Consider the following 26,122-nt stretch of genomic DNA (forward strand, 5'->3'; position numbering starts at 1 on the left):
CGTTTCGAAATGGCACCGGGCGAAATGGACCCTTACGATGATGTGTTTTTGATTGCGTGTGAAATCACGAGGTAGTGTTCTATTGTGGTGTACGATTGCAGTCTTCACAGAGACACACCTTATTGGATCACAGTATCAGTCCGAGATTTGCACGATATTTATCTGGAGTCGTTATGTGGGAGTAGCGACATCCATGCATCGTGACTGAAAGACTGATCGCAATCATTTCGAGCACCGTACTTCGATAGTTCACATTGGTCAAACGCTGCAGTCTCAGCAGAAAACTTCGGTGTCGACCAGGGATATCTAAACACCGGGATGACGCACTCTCTCGTTTTCACTCTCGGCGCCGAGCGACAGGAGTGCCACATGTTCTTGAGTTCACTCTCGCTGAGCTATTGAGTCGGACGGTTCTCGCGGTTAAGGAGATGTTGCAGTGTTTATTTTACCTAGATTTAGATCAATTTTGAGGATGTAGACTAATATATGGTATGTGATGGATGATCAGAGATCCATATTCTAGTGTGCCGGCAATACCAGTATAAATTACCGGTATTGTGCTACATTTCGTGCAACTGTTACTAGTTGTCAGGAACACCTGTACTAGTGGGGATCTTGGTTGTATTCGAAGCATGTTTAGTAGTTTATCAAGTCATTTAATTGAAAGCATAATTCCTCATATATAAAGGCTTCCTTGTGTTGTATTAGTAGCTTGAAATCCCTGCTCAGGCAATTCATCCTATTTGTATATTTATACTAAGTTGTGTCTTTATATGAGTAACTACTACTAAGTCATTTAGCTGCCTTCCTATCGGTTCACATTATTATTTTAACTTTGTTAACCCAGGGACAATGACTATCACTGATAATTAAGATGGGGTATACATGTTGCATTCCTGGATGCAGCACTGGGTACAGGTCTAGTAGTAAAACTGGTGCGACTGCTACACTGTTCAAGTTTCCACGGGACGAAAAATATAAGGAGAAATGGATCAGGGCGATACCAAGGCAGAATTGGACACTGTCGGTGAACCACAGGGTTTGCTCAAAACATTTCACTCGGTACCATTTTGTAACAAGTACCTGTAACAAGACAGAGCGCCGTGCTCGCAAGCGTAAATCAGCAGATTTATTAAGACTTCGTCTAAAACCTAATGCTATTCCTCATATATTTCCAAAATTGCCAAGTTATTTGAGTAGAACTGCCCCATCTCCTCGAAGCAAGAACACTGGTTCATCAGCTCGTCTTGCCCGGGAAAATTTAGCTATTGAACGCTGCAACTTCGACTTTCTGAAGAAAGATATCATTGAAAACTTCATGATGTTGGAAAGAAAACTGCAGGATGTAACAGCCCTATGTGGCTATATTTGTGTCACAACTGATAAAGATGTTACGCTCCGTGGTTAGTTGAATACTTGAGTAATGTTGCCATTGACGAGGTGGCTGATAGTGATGCGGCTGTTTCTTTCTATGTAAGTGGTTATATTGGACGGTCCATTACCAGGCGAAGGCATTGTGGCAAATGCAGTAATTTACTTGTTAAGAGCATTGCTGTTCCACCACTGTCTGATTCTATACCAGACAAGTACAAATCAGTGCTGCAAATTGCAAACAGGGGTGGTCTCTCAGAACCATCTGACTATTGTTATGTCTTGACAACCCTTGCTGTCCAATATTACACAGCTCTAGCCAACGACAGTGATGTTATGAAAAAGTTCATAACCTGTCCTAATCCAAGAAGGGTTTTTGTATCTGCCATTCGCGAAATTTTGAAGTCAACTTTTCTGTGCAATCTCACATCTGTTGTATGTGAGAATGAGAATGATCCCCATAACAATTTTGAATTGATCATGCAAACGTCATTTAACTGCTTAGCAAAAAAAACAGTTGAAACGCTACAACAGCAAGAGTAGTTCCAAGTTGCCCATGAGCCAAAAACAGCAAAAGATTAGGAAACTTAACTCCATGGGTTCCAGCAAATCTTAGTAATTTCTGGCTGTATCTGCTTTGTATGTTATCACACCTGCTCTGTATCTTCCCTCGATAAAAATACCTTTGTGTTCAGCTAGTGATTTCTTATTCTATCTGCTCTGTATCTTGCCATGATTAAGTTGGTGATGTTTGGTATCTGCTGTGTCTCTACTAACCTGGATTAAAATATGTTTGTCATCAGCTAGTGCTTTTCGGTTGTATATCTGCTCTGTACCTTGTCTCGTTAAAAATATGTTTGTTTCCAGCTAGTGATTTTCTACTATATCTACTCTGTAGCTATAGCTTTGTTTAAAATACTGGAATCTGCTGTGTATCTAACCTGTATTAAAATGTTTGTCATCAACAAGTGACTTTTAGTTGTATCTGCTATGTACCTTGCCTTGGTTAAAAAATACGTTTGTTATCAGCTAGTGATTTTTGACTGTATCCGCTCTGTAATTTTTGGCTGTATTTGCTGTGTATCTTGCCTTGAATAAAATACACATGCTTTCAGTTACTGATATTTAGTACATTCGTTTTCAGCTCTGTATGAGATAACCATAATGTCTGCTAGGCAGTTTTGATTTTATCTGCTCTGTGTTTTTTGGTTATATTTGCTGTGTATCTTGCCTTGAATAAAATACCCGCCTTGATTAAAAGACACATGTTTTCAGTTACTTATATTTGGTACATTCGTTTTTAGCTCTGTATGAGATAACCAGAATGTCTGCTAGGCAGTTATTTGAGAACCAAGAAAATTCATGTCAATTAGCAGTAGTGGGATATTCACAGTAATCGCCAACAGTATTATCTACGCTATCGATGCGTTCGAGGTGGCACTCCTATTGCACGCCTCTAAAACGAGTGATACATCCCGGTGTTTAGATATCCCTGGGTGTCGACAACACGACGGATATCGACCGATGTATCCAATTGGTCTGGGTGATCTGTCCGGAGATAGGGTCATGACTATCTTGCAATGTAACAACACGATAACACCATCGAGTAAATCAGCGAACGGTGTCGAAATATCGATGTAATAGCGCGGACTCAGAGTCATTGCAATGTGGCTTATTGGTATTGTTATCGGGTGACATTCGATCTACATCAAAACTACCGGCTATGATAATGTCTGTGGATCGATGATTGTATACCAACACATTGCATGCAATGTCACACACCTCCATTTGCGCGTATACCAGTGGTTCCCAACCGGGGAGGAATTCCCCCCTTGGGGGGAATTTTGCAATTTTTAGGGAGGAATTCCACTTTAGAATTGGATTTTCTAAATTGTTCATGTCCGAACTGTCATGTAGTCAACCAGTTATATCCGAACGTATGCTCCTTATGTTTTTTTTTGTTTGCTGAAAGTATGTTCAAATGCTATTTAAAATCTCTTTTCACATACAAATTCCCTGCCCCCCATTTTTTAAAATTAGTTTAGATGTGCTGCAGTTCGCAAGACAATTTTATAGGCCAGCGACGGCATCTCAATCAAATATATCCTAAACGAGCAAATGTCGAGCCGTATCTATCACAACAGGGCCTCTAGTGAAATTATTTATCTTATATTTTCAAGTCAACATTTTCAGACAGTGACAAAATATTCCAACGTCATCGATTCAAGTCAAAGAAATCGCTAGCCTTGCTTTATTTTTAGTGAACAGCTACCCGATCGAAAAAGTACATGGTAAACTTGGTGCAATGTTGCCGAAACGTAATGGGTGTCCTAAATTTCAATGAGCTCCAGCAGGGTATCTGATCACGTGTATGTTATATATCAAGGCTGCTGTAACCAAATCACGAGGCTCCGAGTCACAAGTCAATCTCACTTTCATAGTTTGTACTCGAGTCAAGTCGAGTCATTTTCAATTCACCATTGAGTCAAGTCCGAGTCCAAGTCACCGAGCAGAGGGTCGAGTCCGAGTCAGTGTATTATGTCTCGAGTCCGAGTCCAAGTCACACTCCAGTCAACACTGTTTGGTGATATTGAATGATTTGGATTTATGATATACTAATTTTCCTCACTTTGAGCAGTTTCTTGTCCCATTGTCAAATACCAGGATCAATAGACGAAATTCCAATAGGGTGGTCACACTGGTCACTTTATACTGTTCTTCGAAATTACAATGAAATGTGGGTCTTGGCCGTCTTATAGTCTCAAATCATATGGCTTGGTTCGAGTCATGAACAATGACTCGAGTCCAAGTCGAGTCAATACCCAGATTGTCTCGAGTCGAGTCGAGTCGCTTCCGTATTTTGAGAAAATGACTCGAGTCGAGTCGAGTCATCAGAAAATGGTGACTCGAGTCAGACTGTAGTCTGGTCAACCCTCCTATATATGAAAGTACCAATATTATTGGCCAAATGCATAGCAAACTTGAGAAAAAAATCGCAAGACCAGTAAATTTATGCATAGTGATTTTTCACAACAGTTATATTAGCGATTGGTGCATGGTAAGCCGAAACACAAATGGAAGTGTGGGGGTTTGTTGAGTCAAGCCTTCCAGAATTTGTTTGATTGGGACCAAGACCATTGTTTTTGGAGGTCTACAAAGTGATATTACAGCACTGCAAGAAACAAACACTCGGTACCGCCCGTCTTATTCTCTCAGTCAACAGGTGTTTGCGCGGTAAAAATGACCTTTTTTAATCATCGGGCAGATTTATCCTAAGGGGGGAATTTTGGCTTAAATTTCGGCCAAGGGAGGCACGAGATGAAAAAGGTTGGGAACCACTGGCAGTGGTTCCCAACCGGGGAGGAATTCCCCCCTTGGGGGGAATTTTGTAATTTTTAGGGAGGAATTCCACTTTAGAGTTGTAACGGATTTCCCAAATTGTTCATGTCCGAACTGATGCCATGTAGTCAACCAGTTATATCAGAACGTATGCTCTTTATAGCTGTTTTTTTCTGAAGTATGCTCAAATGCTATTTGAAATCTCTTTCTCACATACAAGCTCCCCCTTGGTTTTTTAAAACTAGTTCAGATGTGCTGCAGTTCGCAAGACAATTTTGTATGCCAGCGACGACCTCTCAATCAAATATATTCTAAGCGAGCAAATGTCGTGCCGAAGCTATCACAACAAGGCACCTAACGAAAGTATTTATCTTATATTTTGAAGTCCACATTTTCATAAAGTGACAAGATATTCCAACGTCATCGATTCAAGTCAAAGAGATCGCTAGCCTTGCTCTATTTTTAGTGGACAGCTACTCGATCGAAAAAATGCATGTTAAAGTTGTTGCAATGTTGCCGAAACAGAATGAGTGTCCTAACTTTCAATGAGCTCAAACAGGAAATCTGATCACGGGCATGTTATATATCAGGGCTGTAACCAAGTCACGAGGCTCCGAGCCGCAAGTCAATCTCACTTTCATAGTTTGACTCGAGTCAAGTCCGACGGTCCAAGTCACCGAGCATAGGGTCGAGCCCGAGTCATGGTCTTATGACTCCAGTCCGAATCCAATTCATTGTGTTGACTGATCAGTTTCCAGTTGAAGTCTTGTTAAACTCAAATTTTATAACTCTGTTTGGTGATATTGAATGATTTTGATTTATAATATACTAATTTTCCTCACTTCGAGCAGTTTATTGTCGCAGTTTCAAGTACCTGGACCAACAGACGAAATTCCAACAGGAAGGCTATTTTACTGTTCCTCAAAATTACAATGAAATGTCGGCCTTGACTGTCTTATAGTCATATGTTTTGGTTCGAGTCATGTACAATGACTCCAAGTCGAGTAAATACACAGATTGTCTCGAGTCGAGTCGTTTCCCTATTTTGAGAAAATAACTCGAGTCAAGTAGAGTCATCCGACTCGAGTCCGACTCGAGTGTGGTCAATCCTGCTATATATGAAAGTACCAATATTATTGACCAAATGCATACGCAAACTTGAGAAAAGATCGCGAGACCAATAAATTTATGCATACTGATTTTTAACAGCAGTTATATTAGCGATTGGTGCATGATCAGCCGAAAACACAAATGGAATTTCGGGGGTCTGTTGAGTCAAGCCTTCCAGAATTTGTTTGATTGGGACCAAGACCATGGTTTTTGGAGGTCTACAAAGCGTTGTTACAGCCCTGCTAGAAACAAACACTCTGTACCGCCCGTCCTATTCTTCGGTCAACGGGAGATTGGGTGGTAAAATCTGACCTTTTTTAATCATCGGGCAGATTTCTCATAAGGGGGAATTTTGGCTCAAATTTCGGCCAAGGGAGGCACGAAATGAAAAAGGTTGGGAACCACTGGTGTATGGTTTTACTAACCCAATTGTTGATGAAAAGCATGATTCGGGATATCCGGTGCAAACCCTGTAAAATAATGTAGATGCACTTTGCCATGTCCGGTGCGTTAGCGTTGCTGCAACATGGCTGCTTTGAAATAACAAAATCAAGGAATCAAAGCGGATTGCATGACAAGCAATTTCAAATCTAGTAAATGCGGTGTTACGTGGGAACTCGCAAAAGGCGTGAGCATTGTTGAAACTACTACTTGGTGTGATTGGGACAATAACGTCCACGCTGCGAATGTAGGCCTATGGGTTTTAAGAATTCAGATTTTACTGTATTGTTCATTAGGGGTGATGAGTTACTTTTTTTTCTCAAATTGTACTGGCCACTTGATAAAATTGTTAGGTTACCTTATTAAAGCCTGCACACCAAATTTGGTTCAATACCAACCAGTAGCCGTATTGGTACAGGAGAAGAAAGTTTTTTATTTATTATAATAGATAATTGAAGCAAATAGCCACCGTGAATACTATTTTATTCAAATCCAAAATTTTTTGACGGCAATAACTCCGCTTCCACGGGTTGGAATTGAGCCAAATTTGGTGAGCATTGCTACTATAGACAACCTAACAATTTCATGTGGTGAAAAGAAAATTTTGAATTTTTTTCATTCATTTCTATATAATACATAAAAAACTTTCTTCTCCTGTAGCAATACGGGTACTGGTTGGAATTGAACCAAATTTGGTGCGCAGGCTGTAATTAGGTAAGATAACAATTTTATAAAGTAGCCAGTACAATTTGAGAAAAAAAAGTCATGTTTGAACAGCCTATCGCTCATCCGTGTTTCTGCCAGTACCATCAGTTACAAGCTGGTGTAAAGCTGCATGATCGGGATGAAAAGAAGATTTGTAAAGATAGGTTGGGAATATTCCGATACCTTCCATTTTTAATTCAAGTGTTTGAAGAGTGATCACAGCTCACTATTAATGACAAGGCACTTTGTGTTAGCCTACTATGTTACCAGTGTTGCCACTCGAGCTTCATTAAAGTAACACCAGTTCTGCCCATTAAATAACACTAGATCGACTAAAAATACACTAGTTTTAAAATTTATATCAAAACTATTACGTAAGCCGTAAATTATGAAGGGAATACATTGATTAACACTAATAACGTTACGAGAAGACTAGGCAAATGGTAAATTCATCACGTTGCCCGCATATCATTTATTCCAGTCCAGACTACCTATCTCGATTGCATAAAAGGTGTCGACAATCCTGGACAGTCTGTTACTAAAATACTGCCTTTAGGACTGCTTCTTATGCTAAATGAGCAAGTGTACTGTAGACGGTTATTAATTTCCATCCCTTCAAGTATACACCATGGAAAGCACATAAAAATGGCATCCTCATTTGAATGTATCTTTTCAAATAAAAACACTAGATTTACAGAATTTTAACAAAACATACACTAGATTGACTAGAACACAAGTTCAAGTCAAAATACACCAAAATCTAGTGTAAAACGATGGTCGGAGGACCAGTGAATGTTACCCGCAGATTTCCGCTTCAATTAGGAATTCCATTATGATGTCACAAAGTCACATACAGGTCGGTGACGTTTGTCTAACTACAACTTGATTGAGAAGTTTATCTCAATTTTCACCGTGTAGCTATCATGCAATTTTAGTGACAAAATCCATATGAGTCGCACATATTCTCACCTTGAATATGTAAACTTGAGTGTACCATACATGACCAATGATGAGAAATGCAACAGAATAAGCCGTGAATACTCCTCCTCTATAGACGACAACGTTCGCATCAGATTGCCGTGGTGATACTTCGCAACTTCACTCGGAGCAGGAAGGTACTTTTCCCTGCAAACGTAAATCATTAATTCCTTCATTAATTCAGTTTACAGACTTATTAGTGATGTCGCCATAACTGGACTGAATATCATCAACTATTCCACGTACAGCAGCACAGTAACATAAGCATTCAGCAGAAGCGTGGGTCGTGATCAGGTCTGAAACTATACTTCGTCAGTCCCGCAAAACGTTGGTTTTGGGCCCCCCATATGATCATAAACGCCTCCCGGCACCCCTTCACGACGGGCCTTTTTACCACTGACGGGAAAGAACATTTTATTGTTGCTTTGGGTAGGCCTACACGTCTATGCGTGCGAAGTGCTACAAATTTCATACTAAGGATTGATTTTTTTCTATAATATTCGTAATTGCATATACCTCTAATAATTTTTCATTATTGTTTTCCAGTCCACGCTATCAGATTTAGTGGTAGCCCTGATAGAGTTGGTGACCAGACAGCACGCGCAGGACTATTCCGCGCCTGTGGGAAAATGTTTCATATGGTAATACACTTCGCAAAGTCACATGTGGGCCAAATCTTCAGAAGTCTTGATGTGTCGTGGAGAGGTAGTGGTTTGCGCTGAAAAGCTCTATTTTATAAATGATGTATGCTTGTTTCTATGGGGGGAGGGGGTACCTCTGGTACCCATATTTAATATAGAAGACATTGAATAACCTGAAATCGCGCGAAGCGTGAAGAAAATTTTGAAATTGTACGAGATCTCCCCCAAAATACTCTACAATTTATGTTGATTTGTGAAATAATTTTGGGCCCCCTTCTAGCTCTCCTCCCTATTGAGGGGTTGGCGGTGCGGCAGTTACGGTCCTGGTCGGGATATCACCAATATACGATCGATCACCAATGAAGAGTAAACATGTTCTAAATTGATCATGCGAACCCAGTAAGCTTGGACGGTGGTTCTCAACGGTGGTGGCTCTAGGATTGGTGGGGGGTGGGGTCTCAGCAAACCTTCCTCCTATATATAAACGCAACTTCTCTATCTTTTGGACCTTGCGGACCGGTTAAACATGGAAATAAATGTTGCGGACCGGCGCGCTTTCTGTAATCAATATTAACTCTAATTGCAATTATGACGAAGGTACACAGTGTGAACTACACACCTCTACGTGAGTGGAAACTTCATTTAATGTTGCCTTTTGCATTATGTGTTTTATCCACACTTCACCGAAGTGCTGCTCAATCCACTAAGTCGAGTTTGATCGTACGGCTTCTTTTGAAAGAAATGGGAGATTGCTGTTTGCAGCTCCTGGTCTATACTGCTAAATATCGGTAAATTATGCTGTCGAAATTTAACGAACTCTATTTGAACGCCTTCTTACAGCTTTCACAGACAACTATTCCTGAACGAATTGCTGACTACTTTTAGACAGTTTCGTATAACCCTTGCATAGCATTGCCACGGCCGCTAAAGGCATGGTATCCCATGAAACTTTGTGACTACGACGCCATGCAGCAAAATCCCTTTCAAATTTAGAAATCAATTTAAAATAAGATTCTTGATTTCTCTAATTAATGGACAAGCGACCGAGTCCTTGGATTTTGCAATTAAGATATTAAAGTCTACACATTTAACGGATCGGCGGTTGAGAACCACTGACCTAGGACCTTTACTAAGGCATGAAGAGTGAAGATTCGAGGACGAAAAATACGCGCCTATGTATGAAAAACTCACGATATATCCAGCACCAAAAGCGTTGATGTTGCCCTCAAACCTTTAGAATTTAGATTAACTAATGAAAAATTATTAAAAAATTCAAGCATAGGAAAACAACAACACACAGCAGCATAGAAAATAGGAAATACCAATAATAAAATAAGGACATTGCAAATTCAACAGCGGTAGGTTAAAGCAAAGAGTCTTTTGAACTCACAATAAATTTACAATTAAATAGTATATTCATATTGAAATGAACCCGAATATTTTCGGCTGACACTCGTCAAGGGTAATCGTCAGCAACTAGTAGAAAATTGGAAAGAACATTGTATATCAACAATCGTATCACAAAATATGACGTCACCAGCATGAAATTTCGAATGAGAGAGCGTTCAATGTACTATTTTTAGGTGGTACACGAACTCCTTTTGTTGACAGAGTTTTGGTTGGTGTATTTTGTGATAAAAGTTGATTCCAAGGCAACAAATGGAATTGTGTGCCGTCATATTTTGTGATACGATTGTTGATATACAATGTTCTTTCCAATTCTCTACTAGTTGCTGACGATTACCCCTGACGAGTGTCAGCCGAAAATATTCGGGTTCATTTCATTATGAATATACTATTTAATTGTATATTGAAGTTTTGTACCTCCAAGAAGCTCTTCACAATAAATTGAATTACGGAGATCACACGAATTGATCCATATATTGACATCGCAAAAGGTTGGTAGATGGTAGGGTGGTATTGCACAAACAGGTTCAAACTAAAGGAAAATCTTGTTTGATATTGATGTTTATGAGTACCCGAAGGTATGTGTAACAGATCAACATATAGTGGCTTAGTTCACCGAGATGATAACTATTCGGAATGCTTTCCGTGGGGTATCTATTGATGCCTACAGTGAGGGTTACGCTGATGCCATCGGTATAAGATCATAAGAACAATAGTGTGCTTCCGCAAAAGAGAACGATAAAAACGATGCTTGACAATGAAGATGAAAACCAGCGATTCCCAAACTGTGTATAGTGCAACAACAGTAACTTTTGCTAGCGAGGTCTACTCAACATACTGGCATCTCAATAAGCCCGCTCCATCCACATATTTAAAACAATACCACCAGATATGTATAGGCGAATTAAAAACGCGCCAACTGCATCAATAGCTGATAAATAGGGCGATTGTTTTACCTAAAGACTGAAGATTTTGGCGCCCCTATAGCAGCCTGCCGCCCATGGCGCAGAGCCATAAGCGCCAAGTGGCTGCTACGCTGCTGGTTGGAACTGTCTCTCTTTACAGAGTAGCTTGGCCTGAAAAATTTCATCGACAGTGCAAACATCTACGATACCAACGAAATGCAGGTTGCAAAAACATTTTGACTAGGTGAACAATTTTGACAATTTATTGACCTAGCGCTATAATTTGGACAAATTTTGGACTTTTTTTGCAATGTCAAAAATTCGCCCTAGTTATCATTCATGTGACAAATTTAGTTGTTCTGTGCACTCCTCGGGGCCCGAGGACCCGCGGTTGATAGCCACCGCGCTGATAACGCACGGTAAAGCACGATGGTTATGAGAACACAAAGCACAGAAATGGCAATCGTAACGGGGATAACAATCATGTACGGGAGCGTGTAGTTGTTAGTACATTCACCATCGTCACCACATTTGCGTATAGTCACAGTCAAAGTGACTGTTCCAGTCTGCGAAACCGTCCCTGAATCTGTAACTGAGAATATCAGCGAAACGGTGGCCGATCCCGAGCTCAAACCATAGTCAGAAAACTCAGCAATTAGGTTTACACTTTCATCATCAACTGTTTCAAAACTCCAGTTGGTTTGATTCACGGAGTCATCGAGTCGGAACGTGAACGGGGGTCCATTCAGGGCCGAATCCGGATCAGTAGCCTTGATGAGTCTCACTGTTCTGTTTCGTGGCTTTTCGCAAACATACGCAGTAGCACCTTCTTGACCCCAATCAGGCGCAGGCGGGTTATCATTGATATCTCCGATAGTGATGGCTACTTCCTCACTGCCACTCGCTGAATCTCCATGGTCGTAATTGTCAATGGCTATCACTTTAAGACGGTACACACCGTCTGTGGTCGCTTCACGATCTACAGCACCTTTCAAAGTAAGTTGCCCTGTTGTTGTAATTATATCAAACCAATTCTCGATATCCCCCAAACAATACGTGACAGTTTGATTTTTGTTGAAATCATTGTCTTCCGCGTGTACTTGTATGATAGGAATAGGCTCGGCTGGAGCAAGACCTTCTGTGGTTCTATAATTGTAAGGAGTGTCTCTGAAATAAGGGGGTTCGTTTGCATCTATCACTGCGATCCCTAAAATTGATTCGGTAGCGTACGTCACATCGGCTGCATTCGGCGCATCCATATTATACGCTTTAATTTTCAATTCGTAGCTAACGATACCACCTTCAAAGTCCAAAGGTTTGACGAGTTGCAGTTCCCCAAGACTATAACGGGTTTCTGACGGCTTTGAGACGATCGTGAATGCTCCGCCTGTATTCCCGTCCAGTATTTCAAAGTAAACCTTTTTATTGACACCCTCGTCAATGTCAGTAGCGTACATATTATACAGTGACGTACCAAGTTCTGATATTTCTGACAGTGATTTAGCCATTAGAGGACCGAATTCAGGGGCATGGTCATTGGAGTCTGTGACAGAGACTACGACTTCTCTTGTCACTTTGTTTGAACCAGCACCACCATTGTTATCAACTGCGATCACATTGAATCTCACCACTGGGATGTATTCATAGTTGAGATCGTCACCGTTGACTCGCACCCATCCCGAGACTGGGTCTATTATGAATCTATTTCCGGATGGCCAGCATTCTGGAGTATCACTACCTTCTTCGATGGAAAATCGGATCTCTGCATTAAAACCTAAATCTGCGTCCGTGGCTTTCACTTGCATGAAAGGCGTGGAACCCGGACCTGTATCGTGGAGTTCTACTACGCTTCCGGTCAAACTGGACTCCTCGAATTCAGGATAATTATCATTTATGTCCGTCACGACGATATCAAATTGAGTCGGATCCTCGGTTGTATTTCCATATGAATCAGCGGATTTGGCAGTAATCGCATACCTGTCTTTCGTTTCTCTATCCACTGCTTCCATCTGCCAGATCTGTCCAGATTCGTGATCAATGGCAAATTTGGTACCAAAATCACCAGACATGTCATACGTCGCGGTTGTAGCATCCTCCGAATGAAGTTTTACCACTTTCAACTTCGCATAAAAGGGTCCTTCTGCGATTTTTTGTTCAGAATAACTCCATTTTCCTTCTGCATAAGGAGCAGCAAACAGCACCACAGTGCTAATTACGAGGAATACCAGCGGTCTCATAACACCATACGGCTTGTGAGCCTTTCGGATGATCTTTATTCAAACTTGTCTGCCGACTGTATTTTTACAATATGGCTACATCATGAATAAAAAAGAAACAACCACTATTACTTTTCTATTACAAAAATCCTTTACAATTTACTAATTCCACGAAGTTTTCATAAAAGAACATATAGCTTACACGTCTGTATTAAGTTTCATATCAATGCTAGCCAAATCACGCAGAGATCAAATTAAGATAGATTTTAGAGTTGTCATAGTAATCTAAAGGGTTTCATCAAACTTTAACGACTGCGAAAAAATAGCTTTCTTTGGCCTCAGTTCTCTTCTCTAGGTAAAGCGACTTGCCCAGTAACCATTGCTTACATCTTTCTGTAGTTGTTGGCCTATTCTGGTTAAATTATAGAGACTGTTGTCAGTTTAGATCCGTCGCGCTTGGCGTTGCGTAGCTCAATCCGGCTTGCAAACGTCCGCTTGTCCAATTTTAGATATAAACATAAAGACCGTATGCCACGTAGCTTTGTCAGCGTTCCGAGCGCCTGCTTTGTGGGATTGGGGCATGGTTGCGTCAGAATGGTTTTGGTAGCGCATGTGCTAGCGCTGAACCCTCTGTGAGCACATCGTCTTAAAAAGCCAAGGGAATGAGTGAGCCGAGCTCCGAAGTTGCCAGCAGATACCCGAAACTGGACGCAAGAAAGCGAGATTGACTGAAGAGTGGGAGTGAGCGAGCGTGAAAAGTCCCACGAGACCAAAAAGCAAAGATACTGGAATTCATAAAAATGCATTGTCGTGGCGCACAAGACCTGTAGGCGAAAAGCGCCGCTGTCGTTGTCATGATATATTACCACTTTTTTAAGGAAACGATGACAGGATTGCAATGACTCGAGTCGTGATATTTTGGTGACTCGACTTGGCTCAGGACAAAATATAAAAGTAGGATTGACTTTTGACTCGGAACCCTATGACTCGATTATCACCCTGAATGAGGACCAAGAGCTAATCCATCACTAAGGTGACCAAACAATGAAGTTGATAAACACGTAGGGGGGATGTAGTACCGATGGATCACTGGGACCGAACGTACTTGAATAATTCTCCATGGTAATTTCATGATTACACTCCGTGAATTTGTCTACAATTACATGCTGGCAGAATCTTTCCTCACATGCAAAAATATTCGACCTGCGCGAGTTATGGCGTCTGTGACGAATGATTTACGTTTTAGGGGGTGTAAAGTAAATTTGGATTGACATTTTCATTTTTCTATATCACCTCCCAGACTAACAAACCCCCATAAGTTTTGATGGGAAGTATAGGGCTTGTATCGGGGTACATAATGGCACATATTTTTTTAATCAATACCATCCTTGAGTGGACTATTTTCAAATCAATTACAATATTTATGGGGTGGGGGACCTATGGTACCATAGCCAAATGAAGCAAAATAGATGGACCAACTAATCCGTTATCAACATAAACTCGCCCACATATATATAGGCTGTAAATCATAGTTACATGTGGTGTTTCATCGCTATTACGAGGTATTTGAAAGTCAAAATGTCGATTTGCGGGTAATATGTATGTGGCATTAATTTTGTAAGTTTGGGCGTGAATCAAAACATGATTTAATGTCAACATTTGAGTTGATAAAATCCATTTTATTCTTGAAGGTCACGACGAAACATTCTTCATTGGCTTGCTGTAGCTTAGATTATAGTAGACAACAAAACAAGTTAACAAATTTGTGTTTTTGAGTGTATGTCTCATAGGTCCCATGGTCGTGTGCCATTGGACCCACCGGGTGGGGACCGATGACACGTTCGAGCAACAAATTTTAAACGTTTATAAATATTTTTTGAAAGGGCGGATATTCATGTACATGTCCGCGATAGGTAGAGCTTGTATCGAAGTGTTGAGACAGCAAAAAATCTGCTATTCTCGGCTGAAGATTTGGGGGCAAGAGATCATTTTGCAATTTTTGATCCATCGGTACCACATCTCCCCTACATCGAATTGAAACTTCCAATGAATGAAGAAACTACTATGACCGGACAATTGAATTGATGTATTAAGTACTTCAGAAAAGTAGAAATGAAAAATATGATAGCAAATATGACACCAAAAGTAAAAAAGAACAACTAAATGGAAACTATCATACGGGCACAAAATGATATTGGCCTGGTCGAGACATCATGATTCATGAATAATCAAAACAACAACAACAACAACAACAACAAACAACAATGACTTCTGTTCTTTGAAAAGATTTATGGTCACCAAGAAGTATTACCGGATCACTCAACAAGGATTAACTCATGGACTATATTTCTGCGGCGAAAGAAAAATGATTCATTCTTAACAGCTAATACAGCAAAAGTAACTACAGAAAAGTACAAATTCCGGTACATTACAAATCACCACTTGTCCCAGAAGTTACCTAACCAAGACATAGCTTCATAGTTATGGTAAATTTTACATTGAATGCTTGCAATGGCACCGGTCATAAAACAGCTTAGCCAGACCACCTATTCGAAACGTCTAAAGATAGAATAGAAGAAGCTCTTGAACCTGACAATAAAATGTGGTAAGGGGTCAGTACCAGGCTCTCGATCGGTAGGTCGTGGGTTCGATCCCCGGCCGCGTCATACCAAAGACTGTAGTGTATACTGTAGGGTAGTGTAGATACATCCATTATAGGCTACTCAAGTGGTTACGAGTTTAGACTACCATTATACTTCACACTTTTCAATTTTAGGGAGAACTCAGCCCAAAATACTATTTTATTACTTATACTTCAAAATCGTTCTTTCGTAAATAAACATGGGAAAACATTGCTAAGTCCCACTATCACGAGGTATTTGGAGAGGTAATCATTTTAGACCCGAATGCAAAATCTGATAAAACACGTGAGCATCCGCATGCCGCGTGTTGGTGACCCTTGACTTATTATACGATGAACAATCAACATATATTCATGTACGTGATCAGCCAAAGCGTATGACATCTAAAACGGATGATATGACTGTTTATGTCACGTTATTGTTACATGCGATTGTAAGCTGAAGTATTGTATAGTCCACGGGATTAATTGTACGTCTTTACTAGTCACGTTGACAATCTTGTTCTATAACGATGTCCAAGATATTGATAGTAATGAATTCGCATGAATTACAGATATCTATATGTATACTTTTCAACTTCGTGTGCCCTAAGACCAGTGGTTCCCTAAGTTTTCAGTGTGAGGGCCAAATTTAGAATTCCAGAGTACGGTCGGGGCCGCACGAATACTACGGCTATGAAACGGACCCAATCAGTCATCATGACTATTTCGGAGTAGTTTTATTGCCCTGGCGAGATTTCGAAACTGTACACAGTGTAGCGCTACTTATCTGCTGCATTGGGTGTCCGTTGAGTGAATCAGCTTTTCTCGCCTAAACGCGCGAAGCGCGAGAAATTTCTTTGATTTCATGACTGAATCGGTCAATATAATCGGGAATTGCATGTATTGCTATCAATTTTCATCCTGTCTCTGTTCACGTAATCTGATTTACCGGTAGAGCTGAGTGAGGTGTGTTTGAAAAGGTATAGGCCCCCTCAATAGTAATTAAACATCTCCGGGGGTATACCCGATGGCAGGAACGCAACAGCACTTCGTCAGGACCCCGGGCTCCCATAGGGTGATAAACTGACCTCGCATCACGTTGTTCGCTTTTGCCACGAAATTAAAGTTGTACTGTTTAGTGAGACATCGCGACGCGCGAATATTTAGATAATTCGTGATAAGATCGGGTATTGCATGGTTGTCCTCTTTGCCCACGTAATCAGATTTACCGGTAGAGCTGAGTGAGAGGGGTCTTTGAAGCTGCAGACCCCGTAAAATTAAACATCTTCGGGCGGGCGGACCCCTAGGTATGACATCATGTTATTTCGTGACATCCTGTCTGCTATATCAAAAAATGTAGAATTGCCCAAACCTACTAAACTGAAAGATCACACGATTTCAGATTGGTATTTCTTCACTGGCATATAATTTTCTTTCCTGCGGGATATGGTATTTGTCTTGTGAGGTTCAGATTGCCAAGACAAGAACTTTCGGCACCAGTCATTTAGGCGCCTATATGGACAAATAAACCTATATGTATTTTGTATATATAACGAAGTTTTTGGTATTTCGAAGTTTTTGGTTAGCATAAAAGCAGTCCTTTACGGCCAAGGCTTTCTCGCTGCCGATCGTTCTGACACACTTTTTGGAGTCACATGTTACATGGCCTAAAACTTTATATGTTGTGGTGCGGTCATGGCCAACGCTGATATGCCCATTACTGTAAATCTTGCGTATTTTTTCTTGGGGAAGAGTACCCAATAATAAAGAATTGTGGCGAATTAAAATCGCGCAAACCGCGAAAAATTTTTGGAAAATGTTGCATAAATTTTCAAAGAATACTCTATAATTTATGCTAATTCACGAAATAATTTTGGGCCCCTTCAAGCTCGGCCCCTGACATATTTTCCACCGTCGCCTGAATATATCTTGGTTATCGCTGAAGGTGCTAGTTATCGGCACCTGTTTGAAAATACGATATCAGTCTAATTATCATATTGCTTTGTGAAGAAAATGGGCATAAGCTTCGTTATGATTTTGCGAAATCTATATCGACGCGACAAAAGTTATCACCGAATATTGACAATTACTTGTAAAACATATCCTTGTTGGTTTATGTCATATTCGTGGTAGGCGATTTTAGTGTGGTACGTATCTCTGTGCAAATTAGATCACCATCGTTTAACATTAGTGGCTCTCAACCTTTTTTAAGCTCGCGGACCGGTAAAATTTGAAAAAAAAGATTTTGAGGAACGGTGGACCTTCAAATTTTGAAATCAACCCAAAATATAATTACGACAGTACTTTTTGCAGGTACGGTACTAGAGAATTGTCCGAACGAAAGGGATTTTTTCACGTGCAATTTTGCTTTTGTTCCGTTCCCAGGCACTTTTGCCGAATTAAGCGACTGTTTAAGTTATCCGATGTCTGAATTAAGGGTACACGACTGTCTATAATTCAAACTCCGTTTTACAGGTTTACAAAGTCTGATCGGGACGTTTGAACGTGAGTTACGCGAGTTTGGATTGTTTGTCACAGCGAATTAGACGATCGTTATTGCAGTGTGTTATGTGGGGATGAAGTCGGGACTGATTCCAAACTCCGCTGTGTCTAGTTCGAGCTTCTGGGGTCTTGAACACGAGCATTACCGAGCCCGTTTGGACAATCAAATTTCGGAGCGCAGCACGGGTTCATGGTCCGCCAAGCGTAGTAAGTAAATTATACCGGTTCTTATTCGGCAGTAGCTTGCCGAATAGAGCAGACGACAGTCCACAATGCATAATCATACCTTTAATCAGCCGTTATGGAATATTCACGCGGTTGGTAGCGACATATGCTCATTGGAATAACATGGAAAACTGTTCACCGAACGGATTTTCATGCCGGTGACGTAATATTTTGTGATACGGATGTTGATATACAAAGTTTTTTGGATAAATTCTCTACTTTGCTGACCATTACGAGTGTTAGTCGAAAATCCTCGGGTATATTTCAATTACATATTGAAGAATTTGCCTTTTAAAGAATAAAGACGTAACATATTTTCGGGATCCGGTGAGAATCTAAAGACCTGATTACGTTAAATCATAAGTTGTTTTGTCCAGTAAAATGTCCGAATTGCTCAGATAGACCAAGGTGGGTGTCTAATTTCAAAAACGACTCTAAGTTTGTTTCGACACTTTCTGATCTTTTCATTGTATCGCGATCTTGTGGTATATTGATCTGATAAAATTCAGAATTCAGAATCATGCCCAAATGCGAATCTGTAGTCCCTAATGACCTGAATTTACTCAGAAGTCGCATGAAAATTGAAATCACACATGTAAATCCAGCTTCAAAACTATCGAGCAGCCTAATCTGATCCCAATCCGACCGAGATCCTCAAATCCATTGCTGATCTCTGGCCCACAAGGCATAGTAAATTAAGAACAGTTCCTTACGATTGTGAGACTGGTAAGCAATGTTCCCAGTAATTTTTCACGAGTCTGCGCAAACGAACCAACTCTCTACTCCAGAGGTCTCAAACTCAAATGTGCTCGCGGGCCAGTTTTCTAGTTTTGACGACGCCGCGGGCCGCAGCATTTATAGGGGTATTCTATATCTTTCCAAGTAGGCCATATTTGACGGGAATGAATTGTCCTGTTGAAAGTGAGCCGATCCAGCAGACTGACAGTAAAGCGTAAACACACATCGTCAAAATGTGATTTACTCTTGTATCAATTTAGGACTGGCACCAAAAGAATCATTACATTTATAACTATTTGAGTAGAATTGATACTTGATATATATTAATTTATAAGATATAGACACCATATGGGCGGACAAATGTATGATGCCATCATAAAAGCTATAGGGTTATAATTTTTCAGCTACTATGAATATTTTGAATTTACCAGATTGATAATAGAGACTGATCTGATATCAAAACATATTTAGATGAGCATTGTAATTCCAATCCAGTATTCGAGTATACTTCTGATAAGCTATGGGCTATTAATCTCATGGCCAAATATGTTCAAATATAGGAGCAGGAAATAATATAAATATAATATAAATATATTAATGAATGTGTCCTAGTGATTGAAACGTCGGAACGCCGAACGGCCGGCCCATTGCTGTTACATCGTTGGAGTGTACCACTATGGTACTCGGTACCTTTAAGTGGCCTTAATAACATGGTTTAGCGACCGAAGATGTAACTAACAGATTGCCAATGGTTGCCGCAACTACTTGCTTAGTTAGCGAAATACCAAGCTGCGACCTTCTGATGTATTACTATTCCCCTGACACGCGATTAGTTTTTTGCGTCCATGGTTCTAACAAATTCACGGCATTCCGAGTCACTCCAAGTCCACTCTGGTCATTTTCATTTTTTTTGTTAGCCGAGTCTGAGTAATCCTAAGAAAGGTCGCGTCCAAGTCCAACCCGCAAATTTCAGTCACGAATCGTCTAGGGTCAGGATTTGTCATCATGAATTGGAAATGTGGCGAAATAGTGAATCTTCCACTGCATGGTAGCGTTTGCAATTGATGTAATAGTGAAGTTTGATGAATAATAGTTTAAGGCTTTTGAAGCAATTTAAGAGGGGATTTTCACTTTATAACCTGAAAAGATATATGTGACACTTTGGCCTATATATTGTCAAATTAATAAAAATCTAAAATGTAATCGCGGGCCGCACAAAATGCTCTGGCGGGCCGCATGCGGCCCGCGGGCCGCGTGTTTGAGACCTCTGCTCTACTCGGTCCCTTGGACAACAGTGCGTAACATATTGTTACCTCGGCTGGATTCCCGATTGACCCGCATTTTTCCGGTAATGTGTAGCGTTGATAAAAAAAATTAAGTCACCACTGCGGCTCGATGCACGAATTACCGGCTTTCTTACGATAATATGTGGTGTTGAATAAAAATAATGGGCATTGCTTCTACTCGACTCCCGAATTCCTCGACTTTTATGAAACTCTGACTTCGCTGCGCCGGACTCCAGTTTTTGTTATCGCATTTTACTACATTTCCTACATAAAGATATTGTGTCGCTTCGTCTGATTACGAATTATTGGTTACAAATTAGTGATGTACATTTTTATAAATCAGAAATTCTCGTCAATTTGGTCTGACGATCATCAGGGCCTTCTGCGAAAGATATAGTGACAATAAATTTTTCTCGAACCACAGATGAATATTTTTGTTCGCGCAGACTTTGTCGGCAGTGCGCTGCCACGCACGTGCGCAGTTTAGAGGGATCGTTGCTGATAGGCTAAGGTTATCTCTTCTATCAAACAGACATAGTCGGCGAGTGGATCCAAGTTAACTTCGGAACGGTGAAAAACGTGGCAGGAGTGATCAGGCAAGGGCGTCCGGTGCATACCCAATGGGTGCGCCAATACAAAGTGGCGTGTGGTAAGGTCGAAGACAGACTGACAATCATTCAAGTCGGTGGCTCCGATAAGGTATATCTCATTCGGTGCAATGGTGTCATGACATAATTAGCTCAATGTTACAGTAACTTTCTCCGATCACGTACCAGTAATTTGATCTCACTACACTGCGTGCCACCTGTCTCCGAATGACTTATTTTTATTATATATATTTAGTATATATTCGTTTTGGCGTTCTATGCTTGCAGACTATTTGAGGTGCCAGCATTTAAATTGATCTCCGAAAGTGTCAAAAGTAGCCTACTCTTTGTAAGCTCTCTTGGTGAAATGTAATGTTTATCATGTACTGGTCACAGATGTAGAAACAAATCCGGGTCATTATGGCAATTTTTATGTCTAGCTGTTTCACTCGCATTTTTATAAAATATACTTAAAACACCCATGAATTAAAATTTCTGAAAATGTCAACAATGGACGCTATCCGACTTGAATAAAATGTCTTGCCTTTGAGCCCGCTAACCGTTGATGATGTGATACCCTGTCATTTCACTCTTATGCAGCTCAAGGGATACTAATTAGCTTGAGCTGGCTATTCGGCAAAATAGCCTCTACTTCATGACTTTCAGGATAAAACTAACTATTATATTACTTTATCAGTGCACTGCAACCCTTATGCTAGTGTTGTATGGGGGAAGGATGATATGAACTATTAATCAATATAGAGCCAACCACGTTTTTAAAACTTTTTGTCAGTACAACGCCGTGCTCTCTAAAACATGGGTCACGGGCATATTTACCACAAAAGAAATAATATTTTATCAAAGAAATACAAATACAACAACAAATATCATAATCATCGCTTTCATTCTACCTTGAACTATGACCTATGCGCACGAGTCTATGACATCCTCTGGAATGTTCATTGGCGACGGGAAGAGGAATATTATAAAAATTTCTTCCCCTGGAAGTCATATGGAGTTACATAAGTGGACGTCCAATTTTTGACAAACTGAGCAAGTCCTCAGTAACTAACCGTGGGAGGTGGGACGAGTGGGAACAATTGTGGTCGTACCAGTAAAGCCATGCGATATCGGGTGTTTGCTGGGTTACTACACCATAACACCAACAATTAGCAAGAAAAAACAACGTAGTGCGATAGATGCGACTGTTTGTTCTGCTCAAGATTGTCTTTCAGATGTAGGCTATAACATTATCCACGCGACAGCGGAGATCATGCCCAGTCACACAATACGTTTCCGGCTTTTTGATTTAATGACCATCAAAGCTGAAAATCCATGCTCAGATTCCCTCGAGGACGCGGGAATCGCATTACGTCTTTTCTAGAGATTTCGAATCAAAGTGCCGCATCAGAAAGGGTTTTCATAAAACGCACACACTGTGACACAAATCATCCGCATTTGATTGGATGTATGCTGGATTATCAACTCGTTTCAACATGGGTAAAATCAGGGCCGTCCAGTCAATGGCTGTCAATGGCCCAAATGGCTGAGCTGCTTAGTAGAAATATTTTTGATTTCCTCAAGTGGGAAGCAGCGTTTGGTTACATTAGCATCAATTTTGCGAGTAATGTTGCCACTTGCAAATCCGAACGATCTATATTTACTCTTTCACAGTATCATGGCTTAATTCCACAAAATTTACCTATTTGTGATTGCATCAGCAATTTTGCGTTGGTCATGAGGATGTATCTTGCAATGTTCTTCCTCTATGCAACTGAATTGCAATTTGCAAATAATGTCCAATTTCATCAATATCGTTACCAATAACAGTGATTGTTGGTAGGCACAAATCCTATTTTATTCAATATTAGTAATTTTAAGAGATCTTTGTAAGCACTTGTTTTCATATTAAAGAAGTTGGAGTTGGAGTCAGAGTCGGAGTAAGGAACATTTTCACAAACTATGACCCCGACTCCACCAAATATTTTTTCACGACTTCGACTGCGACTCCAAGCAGTGCTAGAAAAATTTGAGACTCCCACTCCATTATAGGAAAAGTTAGCGACTCCTCAGCTCTGGTAAAAATCTATCCTGTTTATTATACTGATGAATCAGTCTGTTAGCCCAAGAAGTTCAGTCGCTTGCTCTTCCATGTTGCGAATACGCTGTGACTCAATAATACCAAAGGGGAATGGCTGCACAGCTGCAGTAGGGGGAGATGTGGTACCGTTGAGACACTGGGACCAAAAATACTAGGAAAAATGTCAATGATAATCCTATAATTACACTCCGTTGTTGTTGTTGTTGTTGTTTATGGTATTCATGGTGTTTGTCGACCACTATGGTCATTTACACGAGGCCAATATTTTCATTTTTATTCCGGAGCTGCCGACTTGTAGCACGACCAACTTCTAGACTTTTATAAGTCACCGCTCACACGGATGATATGGCGAGAAGGAGCCTAGATAAAGCACATAGGTATAGGAATTCTGGAGTCGACCTCGTTCTGACTCGAACCCGTAACCCATTGATGTTGCAGGTGTGGAATACACCACTACGCTATCTCGCCACACTCTGTGAATTTGTCTACAATTGCATGCTGGCAGAATCTTTCTTCACATGCAAAAAACGTCGACCTGCATGAGTTATGGATGTCTCACAGATGTTTTCTATTTTAGGCGGTGTATAATAAATATTGATCGACGCATACATTTTTCTTTGCAACCTTCAACACGATAAAGCAGCAATAATTTTTAATGTGAAATGTCGGGCTTATACTAAGCTATATAGTGGCAGATATTTTTTATTCAATACCATCCTTGGGTGGACTTTTTTCAATTCAATTACAAAATTTATAGAGTTGAGGCCAATGATACCATAGCCAAATCAAGCAAAATAGTTGGACTAGCTAGTCATGAAGCAACAAAAACACGTCTACATACATTGATGCTGTATATTTATTGATTATCTGTGATGCTTTATCGCTATAATGAGCCATTTGGAAGTAAAAATCTCGAATTAAAGGGAATGTGAATGAACCCTCAAATTTGTAAGTTAGTGCTTATATATCGAAACGTGATTTCATGGCAGCATTTGAGGTATGATTTAGTCTATTTTCTCGATGGTTGCGAACAAACACTCGTCTTCGGCTTGCTGTAACTTGGATTATATTACACAGCACGGAAATTTGGAACATTTAGGTTTTTGAGCGTATGTCTCATAGTTCTCCAGGTTGTGTTCCTCCCGACTAACCAGGCGGTGACCGATGACACGTACGAGAAACAAATTTTGAACGTTCATAAATGTTATTTATGTACATATGTCCCGTAGGCAGAACTTGTGTCAAAGCGTTGAGCCAGCAAAAGATCTGCTCATATCGGCTGAAGATTTAGGGGCCAGAGATCATTTTGCAATTTGTGATCCATCGGTACCACATCTCCCCTAATTCTTACATCGTGTATACACAGTGTTGTTAGCTACTGTGAAGGACAATAAATTATAAATACAAAATAACTATACATATAAATACGATAAAAATACAAATAACAGAATGCGATAAATACAATTAAAAACCGTTGACTCTTCTTGCATATGCCATGTAAAAAGTTCTCGCGTGTCAATAGTGGTACTCGTAGGCCTATCACATCTTGAGAATCACTAGATTAGCTGAATGATTGTGTTGTTGTTGATTGTTTTTGATTGGCGATTACAACGCAAGTGGTTTCGTTCGCTGTATCCCAAAATCCTTTTAATCTAAAGGGATGTGCATCACATTACAAATTAAACTCCAAAATGTATGGCTTCGTGGCGAGAACAAATTCTACAGCGTATGGAAAATTCAGCGCGTCAGTCAACAAGTTCATTATGGTGGGAACAAAAATCTTCCTCCGACGCGTAACTATTTAGAACTATTCTCTGGTGTCTATAATGTTTATTATAAAAAATGACGGTAATCACCAGTCTGCACTTTGCAAGTTGCTATACACATCTTTCAAGACATTAATGTTCATAAATATTGCCAGTCCCAAGTCATTAAAAATACCTTATTCTGGACAGTCATAGCAAGGCTTATCACATTGAATGCCAATGGTGCGACTAGGGTTGCATTTAAAACAGCTAATTGTTTAAAACACTTTGTTTAAAACATGTTTTAAACAGCGTTTAAAACAAAGGCCTTTTGAAAGAAAACAAAATTATGTTTTTTTAAGTTGTATAATGATGCCATAATGGTAGGGTTTCTGTATAGCTCGAAATACATTCATTTTCAATGGGAATATGCGAATACTCGAGTGTGTCAATTTTTCGGTAAATAGTGAACGGACCCACCATTCCAACAATGTTTGACAAGCAATAGAATAGACAAAGGATGCTATTGCAAATGTTATTTTTATTCTCAGATCTACACAGGGAATTCTGACGTAGGGACAAAAGTCTACAATCGCTTTCCGACTGTACTTTCCTGTCGATACATTCGAATTTATCCTCAGTCGTGGCACAATCATATATCCATGAGGTTTGAATTCGTGCACGGTCATTGCTTTGACAGGAACCTTTAGTGATCTACAAACCGATAGTTGCTTTCCACTTTCAATAATAAAGATAGGCACACCGGAGTATTTTACTATTTTACGGTTTCGCAGGGCCTGTTAGGTGGATAAGGACATTAGTATACAGTGTGAAGTGTGGTCTTCCAAGAAATTTTGAGACGATCGTTGAGAGTTAATCTTAATGTTATTTATATTATCATTAAAGAATAGATGGTACAAAAGAAGAGGCGCTATAATCACCGAGAACGGCCTGATGCATCACGTGCAAGATTTGTAGTGACCAACTGATTGATTTCAAATATGAAATCAGAGATATACATATAGACCAGTGGTTCCCAACGTGGGCGATATCGCCCCCCAGGGGGCCATTTGTCGGTCCAGGGGGGCGAAAATAGCCAAGGGGGCGATAGGGGGGCGAAAACGGACGAAGGGGGCGATAGGGGGGCGATGGCGCGTTGAAATGGCAATATTGGCTTCCATGACCGTAACTGCCTCGCCCAA

General features: G+C 40.3%; 2 protein-coding genes and 1 long non-coding RNA gene across 3 annotated transcripts; 2 read left to right on the forward strand and 1 right to left on the reverse strand.

The window, feature by feature from the left end:
* The first annotated feature begins 621 nt into the window (after nucleotides 1-621).
* LOC145449873 (uncharacterized) lies at nucleotides 622-1,931 on the forward strand. Its single transcript, XR_013918371.1, has 2 exons — nucleotides 622-1,204; nucleotides 1,506-1,931. It is a non-coding gene; the product is annotated as an uncharacterized LOC145449873 (long non-coding RNA).
* A 9,316-nt stretch (nucleotides 1,932-11,247) lies between these two features.
* LOC145449896 (cadherin-15-like) lies at nucleotides 11,248-13,134 on the reverse strand. The gene has a single exon (XM_080328334.1). The coding sequence runs from the start codon at nucleotides 13,132-13,134 to the stop codon at nucleotides 11,248-11,250; it is 1,887 nt and encodes a 628-aa protein (XP_080184460.1).
* A 4,919-nt stretch (nucleotides 13,135-18,053) lies between these two features.
* LOC145449870 (lactadherin-like) lies at nucleotides 18,054-25,687 on the forward strand. Its single transcript, XM_080328315.1, has 4 exons — nucleotides 18,054-18,241; nucleotides 18,299-18,445; nucleotides 21,020-21,186; nucleotides 25,472-25,687. Exons 2-4 carry the CDS (start codon nucleotides 18,313-18,315, stop codon nucleotides 25,628-25,630), a joined length of 459 nt encoding a protein of 152 aa, XP_080184441.1. The 5' UTR covers nucleotides 18,054-18,241; nucleotides 18,299-18,312; the 3' UTR covers nucleotides 25,631-25,687.
* Nucleotides 25,688-26,122: the final 435 nt, after the last annotated feature.

The sequence above is a fragment of the Botryllus schlosseri genome, chromosome 11 (genome assembly GCF_051294905.1).
Source record: "Botryllus schlosseri isolate E-star chromosome 11, Bs_hap1, whole genome shotgun sequence".
Classification (NCBI taxonomy): Eukaryota; Metazoa; Chordata; class Ascidiacea; order Stolidobranchia; family Styelidae; genus Botryllus; species Botryllus schlosseri.